The sequence below is a fragment of the Lotus japonicus genome, chromosome 1 (assembly GCF_012489685.1).
Source record: "Lotus japonicus ecotype B-129 chromosome 1, LjGifu_v1.2".
In the NCBI taxonomy this organism is placed as follows: Eukaryota; Viridiplantae; Streptophyta; class Magnoliopsida; order Fabales; family Fabaceae; genus Lotus; species Lotus japonicus.
This window is the reverse complement of record NC_080041.1, coordinates 29119959-29142622: the sequence shown is the minus strand read 5'-3', so window position 1 is coordinate 29142622 and position 22664 is coordinate 29119959. Positions and strand designations below refer to the sequence as shown.

Below are 22664 nucleotides of genomic sequence, written 5' to 3'. Positions count from 1 at the left end.
AGAGAAGTGATATGAAGATATGATAGAAAAAGAATAAAATTATAAAAAGAAAAAATGAATTAATGAAATGCATGTCAGATAATTTTAACTTCAACATAGTTTTCCGAGGTATATCCAAATTAAATATGCATGAAAATAGATGATTTAGAAAGCGACTATGTATCAAAATCCTTTTCCAATAGCATTCAGCAAACCCAATTCACAAGCCAAGCACACCCTAGTTGTTTCCTACTCCTTTACATCCTTAAACCTAAAACCTATTAAAATGTTTTTTTTAGAAACCACCTATTAAAATGTTGACCCCATGCCACAAACAAATGCAATGAAATGACCATAAGCGTGTGCAAGGAAACCAATGGTTAACAAGGTGCAACAACTAACAAAGCCAAATCAAACATCAGAGTAAAACGGTTGGCTTTGTCACTGTCCACTGTGCCACACAGAAAGTTATTTATCCACAAACCCGATATGGCAAGTTACCTTCCTAACTCTCTTCTCCATTATTCACCAGCAAGTTGAAGATCCAAAAACATAGAAGAAAGAATAGAGAGAGAGAGAGAGAGATTGTGTGAGAGATGGGAAGGGGTAAGATTGAGATCAAAAGAATTGAGAACTCAAGCAACAGGCAAGTTACCTACTCAAAGAGAAAAAATGGAATCCTGAAGAAGGCGAAGGAAATCACTGTTTTATGCGATGCTCAAGTTTCCCTTATCATCTTTGCTGCATCTGGAAAGATGCATGACTACATCAGCCCTTCAACCACGTAGGGATCGATCGAGTTCTATGTTTTCTTCTTCTTCTTCTTCTGAGCCTTCTCTATTTTCTATATTTTTGAAAATAGTATTTTTGATTGATCTAAAAATTAGTTACTCTTTTATTTTTTTGATTTCCGGGTTTGCATCTTTTTTTTGTGGGTGAAGGTTGGTTGACATGCTGGAGAGGTACCACAAAACTTCCGGGAAGAGGCTTTGGGATGCAAAGCATGAGGTTGGTTTTTTTTTTGTTACCTATATTTTCTGTTTGTTTCTCACTTTGTCCAAGGGAAATTAACTTGCATAGTGTCTTTCTTTTCTTTTGCTAAAAATATGCTAAGGAACATAAACTTTGAATTCTCTGAGTAGATCTAAATTTAGCTAGGTTGTACCTTATCATATTGTTTTTATTGTTTAAAAAGATAAGCAAGAACAAGAAATGTAACATCTATGAACAGATCTGGCAATAAAATGTTGTTCACTTCTTGCTTCCTGTTCTTTTTAAAACTGAAGATAGGTTTTCATTTTTAGATCTACAAGTCTCTCATACATCCTTCATGGATCTCTTCTCTATATTGACTTACATTGAAAGAAGTAGCTATAGAGTCAGATCTACTCCAAATAGCTCTTTCTTTTGAGGGGTTTCTGGCCTTTAAACATCATATACACAGTAGTTAATTTTTACCCTTTCCTTTTTCTTCATTCAAAGAAAGACAACTAATTAATTAGTGTGTTAGGGTTTGCAATTGAAACAAATTTTTTTTTAGATAAGCACAATTGAAATTTGAAACAATTATGTAATGTTTGCTGAACTCACAGAACTTAAACGGCGAAATAGAGAGACTCAAGAAAGAGAATGACGGCATGCAAATTGAGCTCAGGTATTATAACACACTTTATTAAGCCCTTTCATAAAATCATGTCTGTACATATAATTGAAAATTCCAATGAAATTAAAATCACTGTGAGCGGTCATGAAAATCAGAAAAAAGTTTTTTCTATCCATGATGTTAGCTTACCGTGGTTTTATATTATGTAACCTCACTCTCTCTCTCACTCCCACACACTCTCATATTTGACCAGCTAATACATTTCAGGCACTTGAAAGGAGATGATATCAATTCACTGAACTACAAGGAGTTGATGGCATTAGAGGCTGGCTTAGAAAATGGCCTTGAAAGTGTCCGCGAGAAACAGGCAAATCATCAACACACTAACTTTTTCATGTTTTGGTGGTTTGTGCTTCCATGCTAGCTTTTATTTTTCCTAAACAAAAAAGTAGTTATTTTTTAAATATATAATTAAGTACATATATAGTATATATAAAATAATCCCCTGTCATCCCGATTTGAGTTCAACATTAAGCGAGATAGGAATATAAATAAGAGAAGTACTGGAAGATCTTATAAGTGATATAATAGGAAAAAAAAACATAGATTTAAAAAGAGTGTATAAAATTGAGATAAGATAAAAGAGAAAGTAGATGCGAATGAATAAAAGTTCCTTATTATTGATAAAAGATATTTAAGCTTTCAACTAAATATATGAATCTAAATAGTCCTTGTATAATTCACCCATGAGAATAAGTTAATTAAAAAATAGAAAATAAAGAAAAAAGGTTAAATACCCAACTTGGTTCCTGAAAGTGTCACTCGCATTCAAGTTGGTCCCTAAATTTCTAAAACGCCTCCTGCGATCCTTGGATGTGGCAAAACCGCAAAATGCATTCAAGTTAGTCCTTGGCGTTAAAAATCTTAACAGACGTTAACAGAGAGGCGACATGTTACGTTTTTTTCCACTTGGAAATTTCATGTAGAAAAGAGATTTGACTGAAACATTAAACCTTCAATTTAGTCCCTATGGTGAATTTTTTTTTTCTTTCTCTCCCCCATCTTCTTCTACCTCTCCCCACCACCATCACCCCTTTCTTCCTCCCCCTTCCTCCCCAACCGTCCACCCACTCCACCACCACCACTCTAAAACCCCAACTCAAAAATCATAAGACAAAAAACCCCAAAATTTCTTTCATCCCTAATTGACAACTCATCGATCTTTCCCCCTGAAACCCTAATTTTTATTTTTCAGATGAACCACTTGTAAATTCTAAATTTTGAAGCTTAATTTCTGCTGTAATTGAGAGTTTAATAGCATCTCACCACCAATTTGCGGGAGAGAATATATACCCATGCAACTTTTATCTTTCTACTATTAAGTTTTTTTTTAAAAGTATCTTCCTACTACTCCGAATTTAACTCATTGTGTAGAAAGTATTAACTTGTTTTGCTCTTTTCTGTGTATATATTTTATAACAATTATGATGATTTTTCAAAGGAAAAAAGATGAAATTTGTAATGTATTTTCTGGGTTATGTGAATTAAGGTCTGTGAATTAAGTTTTGTGAGAGAAGTTTCAACATGTGATGCGTGATGGTATTGAAAATTTGCGGTTTTTTGTTTTATGGTTCTTGAGTTGAGATTTTAGAATGGTGGTGGTGGAGTGGGTGGACGGTTGGGGAGGAAGGGGGAGGAAGAGAGGGTGATGGTGGTGGGAAGAGGTAGAAGAAGATGGGGAGAGAAAGAATTCTTTTTTCGCCATAGGGACTAAATTGAAGATTTAATGTTTCAGTCAATCTTTTTCCTACGTGGAATTTTTAAGTGGAAAAAATTGTGATATGTCACCCTCTCTGTTAACGTCTGTTAAGATTTTTAACGTTATGGACTAACTTGAATACTTTTGCCACATCTAGGGACTGCGGGAGACATTTTAGAAGTTTAGGGACGAACTTGAAGGTGGGTGACACTTTCAGGGACCAAGTTAGCTATTTACCCAAAGAAAAAATTATGAAACCCATTACCCATCTATTTTAATTTTATTGATTCACTGGATTAAATAGTCTCATGAATAATTTAGACAATCCCATTTGATTAAGGAGGTTGGGTTAAGGATCCAACTTCATGCTCCAGTCACAAATATTTGCTTTGGATCAAGCATGACTTGAGAAAAAGTTACTAAAAGAGGAAGAAACTTTAAGTGGACTGAAGGAATTGTATTCCGTACTTTTATTGATAAATAACTGAGTATTTATATACAAAGGTCCTAGGCTAATAGTTATCTAGGAAATAAATTCGGCAAAAAAGATCCGTTGGAGTGGAGATCTGGGTCGTTTGCGGGTTGAGCGTAGTGCTGCACGCGATCTGGGTTGGTCGCGGACGCGGGAAGACCAGCGGAATGGGAGGCGGTCGACAGTGCTGAGGTCGCGAGCGGACGACGGGATGACCGGGGACTGGCGGCGAGGCACAACGAGGCCAGGGGCAAAGGGAGGCTTGAACGCGGGTCGAGCACGTTGGGTTGTGCCTTGCTTGCTGGTTGGAGAAGCAGGTCGCAGATCTGGAACGAACAAATGCGAGGAGACTTCAGGCACCAAAAGAGGAGTGCGACGTGGAGCAGGGAGGCGTCCGTAGAGAACGGCGCTGGCGCGAGATGGAGAAGAAGACCCGGATCTATGGCTGAACGGGTCTACGGCTCTCGTGGGAGAGGAAGCACGCGGGTTGGGGCGCGGTGGCTGGGCGGCGACCAGTGATGCAGGCGACACAGGATGGCGGGCACAGAGGAGGAGTGGGCCGGCAAGGCTTGCAAGAGTAACCCTCGGTATAGGAGAACACAGACGGATCTGGGCAAGCAAACACGGCGGTGGACGCATGAGTATGGTGCTGTGAGCGGCGGCAGCACTATGAAGGCAGTGGTGCGTGGCTGTGGGTGTTTTTTTTTAAGCAAACTGAAAAATAACAATAAAAATAAAATAAAAACTCAGGTTAGGTTGTAGGATCGGAACTAGCTACCGATACCATGAAATAATTGTATTCCGTACTTTTATTGATAAACAAATAAGTATTTATATAATAAGGTCCTTTGCTATTAGTTAACTAGGAAATATATCTAAGCTAGAGCACATGCGTAACTATATCATAATAAATAAAAAATAAATATTATAATATTCTATTATAATATTATATTCTAACATGGACGATGAAGGAATGGAAGATGACGCCACACTCATAAAGTGAAAAGTTTAGAAAGAGAAGCTACAAGCTTCAAAGAAACTTGGTAATTTTCAAGGGTTTAGATACCACGAGTATCCAGCACTTCATTATTCCCTATAGGATTCCAAGTGAGAAAACTCTAAAAAACACTCTCACAAATGAGAATTTTCAAATGATTCAATATATGGTAATGGAAATACAAAAACTTCCCCCCTTTGTACACTAGCTAATGGGTTAGGGCCACGTCGGTCCAAATTCGCCCCAAACTAATTAAGACTCACCACTTAAATTTTGAGTTGTAATTTTTGTTACATGCTTCTTTTTCTTTTTGTATTGGGTTGAAGCTACCCCTTTACTTCATTTCAATATATTCATTAGCTCTTATAAAAAAAAAACCTATACAAGTCCAAACCCTATTGAGCCAACAACATTTCCAAGCTCAATTCGAACTCTATGCAAGACCAATATAGAAGTACAAACTTAAACCTAAATCTAAGTAGTCCAAATTTTTGATATCAGATTCTAAGGGTTAGTTTAAGTAGGAAGAGCTAGAAAACATAAGGATTGAGGGAATGAAGAGTGAAGGGACCAGTCAAGCCCCAATGAATGAACTAATTTACATAGGCAAGCATACACACCCTACAAGTTCGAACAAAGAATAACTTGAAAATAAAATAATAGCTGTACTAATTTTTTGGAAATCATGTTTGGAACAATGATTTCGATAAGCCTTCAAGTGTCATGTCTCTTTTTGCAATGCATATGTCAATTTACATGTAGCTAAATCCGTTTTCTACATTTTAACTACAATCAGTAGCTAAAGTAAAAGAAAGTTATCTAAACAACTTTTGCATTTCTTTGCAGATGGAAGTATACAGAGTGTGCAGGAGAAACGTATGTTTGACTCTCTGATTTTACAACATTCTAATGTGCAAATCTCGTTTACAAAATTCAAAACGAACTACTAACTTCTTCAATTTATTCTGCACATTGCTGATCAGGACAAGATCTTGGAGGAGGAGAACAGGGAACTTAATTTTATCCTGGTACCTCTTTGAGACATTACGTGCTTAATGTTTAATATTGTTCCTTGTCCACTTTCCATGAAACATCCAGTCTTCCTATATTGCTAAGAACACATCCACTAATAAGTTCATGATCCCTAAGATTCTAACTAGCTTCACAGCCATTCCTCTTACACTATAATGATCAGAGAGATATATTACAATTAGGTAGGCCTAACTCAACCTTTAAGCTAGGTCAAGAGTTGGTGGTTGCTCTACTCTTTATAAACACTTGTTTAACCATATCTCTAGTCAATGTGAGACTTGTAATACCCCCGCTCAGGCTGGACATCTGGATCGTGGAATGAACATCAATGAGTGACCCAAATATGAGAGGTACTTACAACAAATGAATCTAGGATAGACTCTAATACAATATTAGAATGAGGGAGACCTAACTCAACCCAAAATGTAGTTCAAGAGTAGAGAGTTGCTCTACCCCTTATAAAGGTTATCTATTCATATCTCTAGCTAATGTGAGACTTCTAACAAGATAAAAATAGAACGAAGAAAAATGTGAAATATGATGAGTACAATGTAATAGAAAAAGTAAAGATAAATTAATGTGAGTGTTTTGCTATTGGGAAGAACATTGTTGGGTGTTGATAGATTCCGTTGTTTTTGACACAGCTTGTTTGGTGGGTTTGTGGGGTTTTTGGTGTTGATTGTCAATGTCTTTCTTTTACATTGTAAAAGGGTTGTGCTTTCATGAGAGTTGTTATTCGGACTCCCCACATTTATTTAAGCTTCATTTAAAATATAAAAACACTTATTTACACCCTTTCAAAGTGTGACCATAACACACTTTAGAGGTGCGTCTATAACGCACTTTGAAAGTGCGTAGGTAACGCACTTTTAAAATCACTTTTAAAGTGTGAGCGAAAATTGGAAATAGATGTGCGGGAAGTCCGATTAGATGTCGGAGAGTCCGAATAACAATTATCTACTTTAATTTACCGACATCTTTTCTGAGTGTTTTTTTTAGGGGTGTTTTTCTGGGGGCTAATATAATTGTAGAAGCTAAATCTATTGAGAATGATTGTTTCTCAAACATTCCTCTCTTATTTAAATATTTTGATGTTCGATAAAAAATAAAAATTGATTATATGGTTTCTGGGTATATTTCGGTGGGTGTAACTTTAGTGGCTTTTTATGCGGGTGGGCATTCTCTCCTTTTTACGTGGGGGTATCTATGTGGGCGTGAGTCTTGTATTTGATGAGGTGTTTAATATGTATTGAGAAAGATTTGTTTTTTATCAATTATGAAATTATATTCCAAAAAATAATTTATAGAGTTTAGTTGACATGCTATGTTTGACATGTTATTACAACTATCTTATAGCTTATTTGACTAGTTTAAAACTTATTTGACTAGCTTAAAAGATCAATAAAAGTGTTTGCTGAATGAGCTTATTTCAATAGCTTAAAGCTTTAAGCTATAAGCTATCTCAGGTAGCTTAAAGCTTAAAGCTTATAGCTTATTAAATATATTCTCATTTTTATTCTTATTATTTTATTAAAATTTCACCTTTAGCCTTATATGTTTTTTACTAAACCTATTTACTTATCAGTTATCACACTTGTCTCATATGCACACCGTTCCCGCACACAAATAATTACTACTTTAGAATTAAATTAATAATTTTATATTATAACTTTTTTTTTCTTCATGGGAAAACTTATATTAATTACAAATTACAAATTATTTGTTTTATTTAATTTAATTTAATAAAATATAGAAAATTAAATAAGTAAAAATTAATATTATATTTTTAAGATGATAAATAACTTGAGTGAAATTAAAATATTTATAATAGTTTTAATATTAATATCATATAGGTATTAATATGAAAATAAAGTAATGTTAAATATAAAAAGAATTATACAAGTATGTCTTTTATGTCATTTTATAATTTCAGTTGTTCAACAGCTAGTTTTACCAAACACTTTTGTTTCAATTATGTAGCTTTTTGGCTTTCTACTTTTCACTTATTAGTTAGCTTTTCAGCTAGCTTATAAGTTAGGAATGCCAAACATAGCCACAATCTCTAAAAACACGATATGCACAACAGCACAAAACTAGGAAGTTACCATGGTAGAATCTTCTTGCAAATTTATCTTATTTAGACAGTCCCGCCAATTTGGAAAGTCATTTTTGTTCTATTATTAGTTGATCAAACAATACTGAGTATTTTAGGCTTTGTTTGAGAGTTTTTGACGGAGAGGACAAGAAGACTTTAAAGGTAGGAATGACTTGTTTAGAAGCTAAAAATTCATTAAAACCCTAAAAGTACGTACAGATTAAGACTTTTTTACCCGAGTAGTGTAATTTCCATCAATAATTACATATTTAGTGTCACTTTATTTTTATTTGCGAGTTTGGTGTATATCGCCACCAACACTGGCGATACCCAAATTATTTTTCAAACATCGCCAACACGACTAACGATACATTTTTTTTTATGTCGCCACTACTATTAGATATATACTTCCACATTTTTTTTTCAAATATTGCCTATAGTAATGGCGATTCATACTTTTTAAATTATATTTTTTCATATATTGTCACTGGTGTGGCGACACATTTTTCGGTTTAATCCTAAAGCCACTCTTAGTGGCTATAATCATTTTTTTGTTTTTTAATAGGGAAAGATGTATCGCCAACACCATTGGCAACATATGAAAAAATAATTAAAAAAAATATGAATCACCATTGCTATAGGCGATATTGGAATAACAATTAAAAATGGAAGTACATATCTAATAGCAGTGGCGACATACATGAAAAAATAAATAAATAATATATCGTCAGTTGCGTTGGCGATGTTTGAAAAACAATTTGAGTATCGTCAATGTTGGTGGCGATATACATGAAACTCGTAAATAAAAATAAAGTTGCACTAGCTAAATCCGTAATTATTGGTGGAAATTGCACTACTACTGGGGGTATTTGTTTTTTTATGAAATGGCACTGGGGTAAAAAAAGCCCTGCTAGCCAATATTTTTTTTTCATACTAGTTAACTTTTCATAAGTGAATCTCCTAACAAACGGTTAGCATGTTCAGTCATCAAGTATTATCTTCAATATTCGTCATGACATTTCCTTGTTACCTTAAACGCTAAGTGCTTTTTTTTCTTTGATTTTCTTTTTTGTTACCATTTCTACTGTTTTCAACAGCAACAACGAATGGCAGTTGAAGGTGCGAGAGATGCAGACAATGAATTTGATCAGAGCGTAAGGGATTTCAATTCCCAGATGCCATTTGCCTTCCGTGTTCAACCAATGCAGCCAAATCTTCAAGAAAGGATCTAAATTCGCTTCTACGTACGCTCTCTGGCCACAACTTTTGGATCATAAACTCCATTTTGGCATTTTCACAATCAGGTGTCACAACTCTTGATCATAAACTATGTTGGTATTTCAATATAATAAAGTGGCTGAACATGGTTTTCTGAGGTTAAGATATATACTAGTATATGATTGTGTTTCCTACCCTTAATCTTAGGTCATAATAGGACCTTTCATTGGGTGTTTCTTGAGTATTATGCTTTGTCTTACTCTTTACTTATTTTGGGAGGCTTGTAGCAAAATATGTAAGTAAACTACCTTTCAAAAGGTTTGGTTTAGAGTAAAAAGTTAGTGTAGGCTGCTACTTTGGCGCTAATTTTTGCTCTTAGAATCGCTTAAACCGATGCAAAGTTGATGCTATGGTGAACATAAGATTTTTGTTATTGAAAACGTATTGTCAGCCAAGTCGGCGCCAAAAGGAATCAAATGGGCCTACTCTACAAGACATAAAGATTGACACTACTTTATTTGGTGCATAGGGACGACCGTACCGATCAAAGCTAACATGGAGGCCCATATTCAATTTCCCAATGAGTACGTACTACCGGTTCGGTAGGAGCTAGCTAACTTAAAATAAAATGTTAGCGTCGGATGGGTTGATGATACAAACATATTAATGAATTTAACTCCGCGACCTCGTATTCGGATAACCCTAAATTTAAGTTGGTGTCTGATAAGGGTTTTATATATCCAATGTCATATTGTATGACTATATACAATTTAAATTATTTGAAATCTCAAAAAATACATATTATGATAAAAGAAGCTAGTCAATTTGGTGTGGAATGTCTCATCATCCTTGTTCTGGTAATGAACAATCAAAGAAGGAGCAGACCCCAAACCCTAGCAGAACTTAGCAATGGTAATAGCCTAATCCAATTGATAAATGGGTAAAAAGTCCTTTACATTGAGCATCAAGTCCCCTTTTATAGAGGTTACATGGGGTCCTAACTTTAACTCTAATGAGCTTGTTGGGTCGTACTATGCTAGGCCCAACTCCCTTACATGTGTCCCTTGTCCTGGAAAATGCCCCGCCAATGTAACACCCCGATTTCGGTGGCGTCACTTTAGTAACCAAAATAAACTTAATGCGGAAAAACGTGAATATTTTTTTTTTATAATAATAACTAAGACGAGACGGAATTAAATAAAACCCAACAATAACAAAATCAGAACTAAGATACAATATATAAACAGCCCCCGCTGTAGTAGCAACCTCGTCACGAGTAACCTCCAGTGACGGAAAGAAAAGTGCAACGCCCGTAGGCAATATGTACAAACCAAATAAAAAGGTGAAGTGTCCGCAACACCACCCCTCAAAACTGAGAATAAGTCAGCCCAGATGGCCTAAAACAAGACCTCCTAAGTCCAACCAACTCCCTGTGATTCCTGTAAAGAAACCACACAAAAAGCTATAGGTGGGAAACTACCCTGTTCCCAAAGGAACAAATGATGTTCAGAGCTAGGACTCTACTCCTACACTAATCCCATCTCGAGGAGCTCACACTAACACTCAATCCTACATGCTAGCATGATCGTCGTCCGAATTCGAAATCCAGAACGACCTAGTCTACATACACCATCCATCCTCCTCTCGCAACCGCGATACGCTCCAGTTCCTGCATCTCAACCCTAGTTCCTCCCGAAGGATGAACCATCATGAATCAGCCCGCCAAAGACATCTGACAAAGGGCGTTTGTTCGCCAAAGCACACACAGAAGACGCGAGGGTCAACTCCAAAGAATTATATAAATAATACCACCAATAGATACCATTAAAGGATTAGCCACTTAGGCTTATAACTAGGGATAACATCCTAGGGTTGCATTATTCCACAAAGAATATAACGACAGTAAAACACAGTTAACATGCATCAAGTAGAACTAAAAAGTATCAAACACACTCATCACTAAGTCAGTATGCATGTGGCATGAAATGATATGCAGGTTAACCCAGTTAACCACATGCATTCCGGAAAAGGGATGGACATCAAACGGATCAATCCTAGCACCAGCAACGGTGGGACCATTTCTGCCCGCGTGCCTCTTATACCACACAAAGGTAGCCAGATCAGCAGTAAACCCGTAGGTCTGCCATTTCGGTCTGCTACTAAGAGTCACCTAGCAGCGCTCTTACGCGGAAATCCTGGTCTTATAACCAATTTTGGAATCCGCCGTGGTCCGGTATCTCGCCGTGTTTAAACCACTTAATGAGTGCATGCAATGCAGTGATTAGCCAAACAACGTCTCCGACCTCACTCGACACGTCGCCACGTGTTCTAGCTAAATTAATGTCTCTAAAAGCTTACCCTAAGGTAAAGTCGATTCTGCGACAAAATACAATAATCATAAAATGAGTGCAACCACTCACGATGACTCTTCGGGTCATCAATGCTCTCACGAAGTCTCACGCTTCAATGAAGTTTCATGCTCTCACAAGGTCTCACGCCTCAGTGGAGTCCATGCTTTCCACAAGGTCTCACGCCTCAGTGGAGTATCCCGCATTCACAAGGTCTCACGCCTCAGTGAAGCTTCATGCTGTTCACGAGGTCTCACGCCTCAGTGAAGATCCATGCTTTCCACAAGGTCTCACGCCTCAGTGGAGTATCACGCATTCACAAGGTCTCACGCCTCAGTGAAGCTTCTCGGCTCATCCCTTGGATGGCTAACAAACTACTCAACGAGCGAAGGAGTACCAACATACTCAGAACTTACCAAACTCCTCAACACTTGGATCCGACGACCTAGTCTCGTTTTCCAAAAACTAAGGTTTGCATCCGAAGCTTCCTTTCGAGTTTATATCTTTATTTAAAGATTTAGAGGTTGTTTAATGTCTTATGAGTTTTCTTTTCAAAATAATATCCTTTTTAGTCTTATCGAAATTCCTATAAGTTCTCGGGATCTCCTAATCCCCAAATGACTCCAGAGAATGTCTCGATCCATACACATCATAACAAGGCCCGAATCTCATTCGTCCTATCAAACTTTCTCAAAACTCTCAAATAAAAATCGGCATGACCTGCCCGCTATTCTCACGATTCAGAATCTCAGTTTCTAGTGCAAAGCATATTTAAATCATCACAATCAACAACATGTCATATATCCATAAATCGCATCATAAACACTTAGCACTTAGCATATAAAGCATGCACCACACATCCTAGATTACCCACATAGCACATAGCATGAAGATTCAATCTCAAAAGCATTCAGTAGATTCATCATCTACATTGTCAGCCGAAGCCTCAGAAAACATTTTCCAATCACACACAATCCAGTGCATAAACAGTAAACAATGTCGAAAACATCGACCCTAAGCATTAACTAGAGATTCAGTGAGAAGCCCTCACCTGAAGGTTCTCCAGTATGATCGTCAAGCGCTTCCTCGCACTCAAAGTGTTGTTCCTCAGAGAAATCCTCAAAAGCACCTTTACAACAAAATCACAGAATACTATAAGAATCTATCGAAAACTAAGCTATCGATACTTACTAAGGTTACTCGAAGTAATCTATACTCTAAGGTACGATAATCTAGCGCGAAAGACAAGTTTTCGGAAAAGGAAATTTTCCTCCTCCCCCCTATAGGGCTCGGCCACTTTGGTTAATTGTGGGGTTCGATTTTTCTTCGATCAAACTTGGTTCCTATGTTTTAATTAGCCGTAACTAAGGGTATTCTGAACTCGGAAAAATTATCGGATCAAAAACTGTCGCAGGGGTATTTTGGTCATGATTTTTAACTTAGGATTTTCAAAACTGAAATCCCAAAAACCAAATTTTGCAGGGACGTCACCAACGACGTTTATGACAACTAATCCTACTAGCACTAAGCTAAGGCGATAGTTTTCAGCCTAAAGGTTGAAGCTTTACACCAAAAACTCCAAAAATGGGTATTTTAGGTTCAAATTGATTCCGGCGGAATTCCGGCGACATAACGGAAAATCTAACCCGGCAGAAGTGATCTTGGGCACATAAGGAAGAGGTTTAGAATCAGAAATGAAAGATTCAGGATAGTTTTGCAAAAACCCATAAACTATCCACTCAGAAAACTCTACAGAAAAGCTATGGAAAAAGCGATCGGAGGTAAGGATTAGCGACTATACCTCGAAGCCTTGAAGTAGCAACTAACGGATCAACGATCAAGAAAGCGATGAACAAAATTCTTCTTCCTTCTTCCTTGTTCTTGGCCGCGGGTTTGAGGAGAGAAAATGGAGTAAAATTTGAGTTTTTCTTCCTTTCTTTGCTATATATAAAGGTTGGAAATTCGCGGGAAAATGAAAGTTTCGCGAATCTGATTTTTCCGGCGTCATTCTCCGGGAATTCTAAGATAGGTTTTGGCGAAAGAATTCCAAAACTAAAATGAGGTCTCTTTGTATTTTTGGCAACTAAAGCATAGTCGGTATAAAACTATTTTACCCGATAAGTTGCTTTTTGCATCGGATGTCGGAATGGAAAACTTCCTTCTGAAGAAAGATTGAAATCATCAAGAGAAATGGGTGTACGCGTGTAGAATCTTCATTTGAAGCTCTGAATAGAAAAAGTCCCCATAGTCGGGTGATTCTAGGGTTTTGAAATACCAGGGATTCGGTTTCGGCAAACTTCCGATGATTGGAATCAGACGTTCGTAGATCCTAGAGTTTCGCCTCGAAACGATTGTGATATATGGAAAAAGAGAAGTTCTAACATTTCTCTGAAGATTTTTGGAATTAACTGCCAGCGTGCCTAAAAGTGAAAATTAGCTATATACTAGGGTTTCTGACCTAGGTTTAAGCGTGTAACGATCGTGCTATAACTTTTATCGATCATAATGCAATCCTTGAACTTTTCCTGAACTTTCTCCTTCATAAATATATTTCATTTAATAAACTTTCGTTCAGGTTTCCCTTCACATTACATCAACCCTAATCGTGAATAAGAAGTTTATTCACTTAGCATAAACTTAAAAACTCGGGCCTTACAGCCAATTTCCTAGATTAGTCCACTTGCCCTTGGGGAACGCAGCTCCCTCATGGGCCCACTGTCTCTGGGCGAGTCCCTATAGAATATGGGGGGCTCGCCCAGTCCACAAGACACCGAGCTCGAAGCATAAGAGCGCAAAGTGTCTTTAAAATGCCTTTGATCGCCCTTTGGAAGGAGCACCCTTCGCTGGCGAGCTCATCCATCTCAAGGGCCCGCCGCCCCTGAGCGAGTCCCTCTAGGGTACGGGGGCTCGCCTAGTCCACAAGTCCACAAGACACCGAGCTCGAAGCATGAGAGCGTAGTGTGTTTTTAAAAGGGAGTTTTGAGCAATTAATTGTTGACTTGAGTTTTGTCTTGGTTTTTAGGGTTTTTTCTTTGCTTCTTTTTAGCATTTTTCGTTGTCTCATGTAGTGTTTCATGCTTAACGTAACGCCCTGACGAGGTCACAATTAGTAACCTATTGAAGTAAATATGCAATGATTTCCAAAAAGAATTTATAAATGAGGGTATTTTTTTTCTTCTCAAAGCATTTCTAAAACATGTCATGTATACCCTAAATAAATTTACATCCAGCCTTGAATAAGGCAAGTACCCGAAGGTAACAACAGAAGAACACAACATACAAACCTAACAAATATAATTAGATTCAACAAGGAATCTATTATGCAATGACATCATAAATTTGATATACTCCCTACGATTTCCACATCGGAGAATCGCAAGAGAGAAATGCACTGAAACCTACCCAAATCCTCAAACAATACTCATAAAATAATCATGTAAGCTGTAACGAACAATGATAAGCTCTCTACCCAAAAGGCTCTAGCCTTACACCCGACTCTATTCTTCGGGCCTTCTACTGTTCTTCCACGTAGAGTAGCATCTACTCAATTGCCACCTATCATCGTCTGGTAGTTTGTTGACCACCCAAACACAAATAGACAGACATGGCAAGTGCGAGGGTCAACTCACGGTATACAGTATAATACAAACAACATGTGAAAAGTGGGGATATATATGTATATCTATATATAGGTATAACAGGTTATGTCCTATGCATATTCCTGTCATGTTATCATTTGTAGTCCACAGATATATCATCATCACATCAAAATGTAGTTAAATGCATGGCACATCCTAGATATATACATAGCATGTTATCATATTACCACTAACAAATATATCATCATCACATCATAAATTATAGTTAGTTGCATGGCGTACAAATGCAAAGTCATGTTAAGGAGATGATCCTGATAAAATGTCACTCTCACAGAGGATAGGACAAGCCAACGACATTGCCACTTAAGGTTTCACACCCTTTCTAGGTTTCACACCATTCATCGATTTCACACCCTTCATTGGTTTGACGCTATCCATTGGTTTGACACTGTTCATAGGTTTCTCACCGTCCATTGGTTTCACACCATTCGTAGGTTTCGCACCATCCTTCGTTTTCACACCCTTCCATGGTTTCACATCGCTCATCGGTTTCACACCTTTCATTGTGCACGCATGTGTACAATATGGTTAGCCAAACAACGTATTGTCCTTACAACTGATAAGCGCATAATTGATGCACTTTATGTGTGTCTTTCTAACTTCATTATATTCATTTTGTGCTTAGTTGTTATGACTTAGCCATGTTCTGACCATTAGTGCTTATTTGGATTAGTCATGGAAAAATTCTTAATTCTACACTTTTGGCTTCTATGACTCTTTTGCTAGAACATGTTGAATCTGAAGCTAGAGTGATTCAAATGGGGAATATTGTTGGAATGCTATCTCAAAGTTCTACAACTTTTATGTTTAGCATAGTTCGAGGATCAACCTCTAACATGATTAGAATTTCCTTGCAAAGTTGTTGTCGCTAATCCTGCGAGTCTGGAATAGTCTACACTAAAAAGATCATATCTTGGGCTACAGAACTCTGAATTAAGATCCGATTGAAGGCCTACGAAGCTGACTTAAAGGGATAAAACTGTTATGTTTACCTTAATTGAAGATTCGGCCTTCTTGTAGGACCTGCAAATGCCTGAGTGTTCAGCAGCTTACTCCATTCAAAAAACAAGGATTGTTACTTGATAGACAAGTTTATCTATTAGTATAAATAGGCTAGTTAAGGCTCTTGTTAGGACCTCTTATCATCTCTCCCTCTTTTCTAGTATGAGTTGCTAAACTCCTTAGTTAGTATTATGATTTTTAATATTCTTGTGTTTGCAAACCTGAGGTTCAGTTCTTAATAAATTTCATTTTTTTATTCAAGTTGATTTATGTTCTTTAATTCTTGTTTTGAATATTATTTTGGATTCAAGTAATATTCCGTTTTAATTGTTGTTATCCAAGCGAGTTGAGTCAGTTAGAGGATTCTTTAACTGACGAAGAGACGATGAAGCGATCGTGAATTCGTTCTCTAAGAACATAGATCTCTAACGTTGATCGGTTGTTAGCTTTGAGGATTCTGTGGGCATAGATCGTTCTTGTACTTTGAAACGGCGATCGCCAAGCTTCTTAACTTTATCGAATCATATTCTGAACGATTGTTCAGTGGAGAATCAGGGTTTCCATCTCACGATTGTCAGGTTGGATTCAACTCAAAGGCTTGTTGAAAAGCTGAATTAATCTTTTATAACCAATGAAAGTTTGTTGCACTTGAATGTTATAATCTGAGGGCTAACGTTTTCTTTTATCTGATAATTCAATCTTTTATTTTTCTGCTTGATAATAAACTAAACCCCCTTTTTATTTGCTTTTGTTCTACTTTAATCTCAATGAGTACTTCATCAAGTCCTCGTGAGATCGATACTGGTGTTCAACACCTTGTACTGCATTCATAGCAGAAATACTTTGACATCCACCCGCGACAGTGTGTTCGTCAACAACGCAAAGTGTCTAGCTAAGAATATTGTCTATAAAAATACCCGAAGGTAGACGTCAATTCATTGACAAGGCTTCAATGCATGAAGAATGCTAATCGTACTTAGGGACTTTTCAAGTTGCCCAGGCTCATCCTTGAATGGCTAGATAAACTTCTCTAAGAGAGAAGGAGGTGCTATTGCACTTGGGGACTTTTCAAGTCACCCAAAATCATCCTTGGATGGCCAAATGAACTACTCAAAGAGCAAAAGGTGCTAATCGCACTCAAGTTTTTCCTTACTCTTAGATCGTCGACCTTTCCCATTTTACAAATCCATTTTCATATCCTAAGTCTTTTCCAAGAGATTATCATTACTATTTGAAATGTTCTATCTTTGGTTAATGAATTATGTATTTCATTTACAAAATCAAGTCTTATTTCCTTTTATTCTGAAAATTCTTTAGGTCAAAAGATCCCAATAACTCCCAAGTAATTCCCCGAGAAGGTCTCGATCCCTAAAATGGCAATGGCTCAGACCTCAGGTCAGAGCATACCTAGCGGGGCGAGGGAGCCGGGCGCTGTCCCCACGAGCCAACCTGTGGACTCGTGGGATCGCAGGAACTTGCTAAGAGAACCAAAATTAGTCTTAGGCTCTAGTTGACAAACCATGTTGGCAATTGTTTTAAGTCATTAGGCTGCGGCGTTAGATAGTTTACTCATGATCGTCGCCTTAGGTTTCTTCTTAAAAGACACACTCAGCTCTCATGCTTCGAGCTCGGTGTCTTGTGGACTGGGCGAGACCCAAGGGTCCCTCGCCCAGGCGCGCCAGCCCGGGGCGACGTGCAAGCCAGGAAATTGGGCCTTCTCTAGGAAGGCCTAACTGGCCCATTAAGAGAAATTAGGGGCGCCAAGCCCAACCCCCAAAATCTATAAATAAGGGATGGTTACTGGACTGGGCGAGACATAAAGAAGATTATGTCCCGCCCAAAATGAACAAATAACCATTGAAGATAGCCATGGCGGGAAAGGCGACACGACGAGCTTCATTGCCCCCCCTTAGATGATGGACCCACAAGCCAGCTGGAAGATTCCTTTGGATTTGTCTTATATGTACCGGGATTTGGGCCCTGATTGTCAGGCCCAAATATAGGAAAGATCCATATCATGACCACCCCCTCTATAAAAGGGGAGGTCACCCACTTGTACAAAACCAACTTTTTCAGCATTAATGAGAATATTCCTTTTATGGTAGTTTTGCTATTTTAGTGCTCTGCTAGGGTTTACTTTTTGTCTTTCTCTTACGTAAGCTTGCCCTAGTACAGAACATTGGCGCCGTCTGTGGCTCTGACTTAGCTCTTCCGGTGACAGAAGGAGGAATCGCGAGCCATGGAGACTCGTTCATGCGGCGTAGGTCGACGCGATCATCGCCGGCGCGGTGGTGGTCGACACGGCGGTCGCGCCGGCGGACGAAACAACAACCGTCCCGTACTGGACGAGCAAGAGCAGGAAGCTTCCTCGGAGGGGGTCCACTCAGTGGCGCCGTCGCCAGCGTCATTGGTGAATGCAGCTCCGGGAAGACCTTCAGATCTGATCGCTAAATCAGATCCAGGTGTTCGGCGGCGTTCAACGCCGCCTGACTACGTGAATTTGGAAGATCTTAAAACCACTGCTCCACGGAGAGCGCAAGAGGCAGTGACAGGTATCACGCCTGCGGCTTTGCAACAAATGTTAGATACCTTGCAGAAGGTGCAGTCCCAAAACGAGCAGTTGCAAGCCCAAGTTGAGTATCTTACTCAGCGACAGGATTTTAAGCAAGAACAACGCCTGGAGGCGGAGGATGTAGTTGAATTCCAACCTTTTTGTTCCAGCCATCACTAGGGTGGACATTCCAAAGCACCTGCAAACCATGGCATTAGACGCCTTTTCGGGCGAATATGATCCTATGGAGCATCTTAGATACTTCAATACCAAAATGGTGATCGGCGGGGCGACGGATGCGGTAAAATGTCGATTATTGCCTTCCACGTTCAAGGGCATGGCGATGCAGTGGTTCATTCGACAACCGCCCTTCTCCATTGATAATTTCACTGATCTGTCCACTAAGTTTCTGACTCAATTTTCCGCCAATAAAACCACAAAAGCAACAATGTTTGATCTTATCAGCATACATCAGCAACCAGGCGAGAAATTAAAAACCTACATGGCACGCTTCAGCAAGATGGCGGTGCAGTTGGAGGATGAAAATCCAGATGTCTGTTTGGCGTCATTCAAAAATGGCCTTCGGGCGGGAGATTTAAATAGAGACTTAACAAGGCGACCGGCGAAGGATATGATGGATCTTCGCGCTCGTGTTCAAGAGTTCATATTGATCGAGCAAGATGATCAGAAGAAAGAAGAAAGAGAGGAAGGACGCAAGCAGTCTCAATCTGGCGGTGTTTCACAGGACAAATCTAAGGCGGGGAAGGAAACCAGGATAGCGCAAACCCCCCGTGTACCAAGACCGGGACCATACCAAAACTCTAAACCTGGCTTTCAAAATACATGGCACAGAAATTCACAAGGTCCCACTGCTGCCACAGCTGGTCAGCCTGGTGCTTCGCCAACGCCAGTCCCACTTACTAAGTTGAATGCACCCTTAAGTACCATTTTAAGGGCGGTTGGACAGACCAACGTTGTGCAGTACCCACCACCCCCACGGCGGCCGCCAGCTAACGTGGACACCAATAGGTGGTGCGAGTACCACAAGGCGTTGGGGCATACGACAGATAATTGCTGGAATTTAAGGCGGGAAATTGATTGCTTGATTAAAGCTGGCCATTTGGCAAACTTTGTTAAAGACACAGCAGCGCCGGAGGTAGCTAAAATCACTCAAGGGGACAAAGGCAAAGGTAAAGAGATAGTTGAAGAGTTGGGCGATCCTGTTGGGGAATGCTCATCTATTGCAGGAGGATTTGGCGGGGGTGCAATTTCAAGTAAGGCTAGAAAACGCTACGTGGCGGCAGTACACTCAGTACAGGAGTCGAACGAAGGCGAGTGTTGGGTGAATCATTCCCCTATTATATTTACCCCTCAGGATTTCGCGCATGTAATTCCCCATGACAACGATCCAATTGTGGTAACAATTAGGGTTAACAATTATGTGACAAAGAAAGTATTCTTAGACCAGGGATCTTCGGCGGATATCATCTATGGAGACGCCTTTGATCGCCTGGGACTAAAGGAATCAGATTTGAAACCATACAGGGGAACTTTGGTGGGATTCACAGGAGACCGTGTCAGTGTGCGGGGATACGTCGAAATTCCGACTGCCTTTGGAGAAGGAGAGTTTGTCAAGAAGTTTCAAGTAAAGTACTTTGTATTGGCGTGTAGAGCCAATTACAACGTACTCTTGGGGCGAGACACCCTCAACAAGGTCTGCGCGGTCATCTCAACTGCTCATTTAACTGTTAAATATCCCGCCTGCAACGGGAAGGTCGGGATATTGCGTGTAGACCAGAATGCAGCAAGGGAATGCTATTTGAGAAGCGTGGCGCTCTATGGGCGGAAGGCCGCCAAGGAGAGCCATCGAATTACAGAAATCTTCCCACAAGAAGGATTTAGCTTGGACCCAAGAGATGATGCTGATGATTTTCGCCCACAACCGCTGGAAGAAACCAAGCAGGTGCAAGTCAAGGACAAGTTTCTAAAGATTGGCAGTGGTTTGACAACAGAACAAGAGGACAGACTAATCACCCTTCTGGGTGATAATCTAGATCTCTTCGCATGGACCATCAATGATGTACCAGGGATTGATCCCAAGGTGATCACTCACAAACTAGCCATACGACCAGGGGCGACCCCGGTCATCCAACCAAGGCGAAGAATGAGTGAAGAAAAGAACAAGGCTGTACAATTAGAGACTGAAAAATTGATCAAGGCCCGCTTCATCCGTGAGGTACAGTACCCAACGTGGCTCGCCAATGTTGTAATGGTCAAGAAGGCCAATGGGAAATGGCGAATGTGCACGGACTACACGAGCCTGAACAAAGTGTGTCCCAAAGATTCGTACCCACTTCCCAATGTTGATAAGCTTGTGGATGGAGCTTCAGGGAATGAACTTTTAAGTCTCATGGACGCTTATTCGGGCTATAATCAGATTATGATGCATCCCTCGGATGAGGAAAGTACAGCATTTATGACCAATCAGGCGAACTATTGTTACAAGACAATGCCTTTTGGTTTGAAGAATGCAGGAGCTACGTACCAACGGCTCATGGACAAAATTTTTTCAAAGCAAGTAGGCAGGAATATGGAGGTGTATGTGGATGACATGATTGTAAAATCCGCCAGGGCTAGTGATCATGGTGGCGACCTTAAAGAAGCGTTTGATCAGTTAAGAACATATCAAATGAAGTTGAATCCTGAGAAGTGTTCTTTTGGGATCCAGGGAGGAAAGTTCTTAGGATTTATGTTAACATCAAGAGGAATAGAAGTGAACCCAGATAAGGGAAGGGCGATCTTGGAGATGAAAAGCCCAACAAGTGTAAAGGAGGTTCAGCGTTTGACAGGGCGAATGGCCGCCTTGTCACGTTTCTTGCCAATGGCGGGTGACAAAGCGGCCCCGTTCTTCACATGTTTAAAAAAGAATTCAAAGTTTCAGTGGACAGAGGAATGCGAACAAGCTTTTACCAAATTGAAAGAAACATTGGCCACATTACCGGTACTCTCCAAGCCAACACCAGGCGTTCCATTAGTGCTCTATTTAGCGGTTACTGACAAGGCGGTAAGTACGGTTTTGCTCCAGGAAGAAGGAAAAAAGCAGAAAATTATATATTTCGTGAGCCATACTTTACAGGGGGCAGAATTGCGGTACCAAAAAATTGAAAAGGCGGCTTTGGCGATTCTGAAAACTGCAAGGCGCCTCAGACCTTACTTCCAAAGTTTCCAAGTCAAAGTTAAAACTGATGTTCCCTTAAGGCAAGTACTTCAGAAGCCTGATTTATCAGGGCGATTGGTTAGCTGGTCAGTTGAGCTATCAGAGTATGACATACAATATGAGCCAAGGGGCCAAGTCACAGTCCAGAGTTTAATTGACTTCGTGGCGGAATTAACACCCACTGAAGGAGAGAAGACTCAAGGAGAATGGGTCCTGTCTGTGGATGGATCCTCTAATAACACTGGAAGTGGGGCGGGAATAACAATCGAAAGTCCAGATAAAATGATCATTGAACAGTCTCTCAAGTTTGAGTTCAAGGCGAGCAATAATCAATCTGAGTACGAGGCTCTGATTGCCGGCTTAAGGTTGGCCATTGAGTTGGGAGTCCAGAAGTTATTTATCAAAGGAGATTCGCAGTTAGTGGTTAAACAAGTGAAAGGCGAGTACCAGGTGAAGGATCCGCAACTGTCCAAATATTTGGAAGTGGTGCGCAGATTGATGATGGAGGTCAAAGAAATCAAAATAGAACATGTCCCGAGGGGACAAAATGAGAGGGCTGATGTGTTGGCGAAGTTGGCAAGCACAGGGAGATTGGGCAACTACCAGACAGTCATTCAAGAAACCCTGCCTCGCCCGAGCATTGATTTGGTAGAAATAAAGTTGAAAGCTGTAAAGTCAGTCAGTGAGGGCGAGATATCTTGGATGGAATCGATTAAGACTTCTTAGAGAACC

The 22664-nt window shown here is 39.5% G+C and overlaps 1 protein-coding gene across 1 annotated transcript; it reads left to right on the top strand.

Annotated features, from left to right (window-relative positions):
• The first annotated feature begins 428 nt into the window (after positions 1–428).
• On the top strand, positions 429–9386 carry LOC130734324 (agamous-like MADS-box protein MADS9). Its single transcript, XM_057586680.1, has 7 exons — positions 429–763; positions 921–987; positions 1572–1633; positions 1850–1949; positions 5657–5686; positions 5794–5838; positions 9035–9386. Exons 1-7 carry the CDS (start codon positions 576–578, stop codon positions 9167–9169), a joined length of 627 nt encoding a protein of 208 aa, XP_057442663.1. The 5' UTR covers positions 429–575; the 3' UTR covers positions 9170–9386.
• Positions 9387–22664: the final 13278 nt, after the last annotated feature.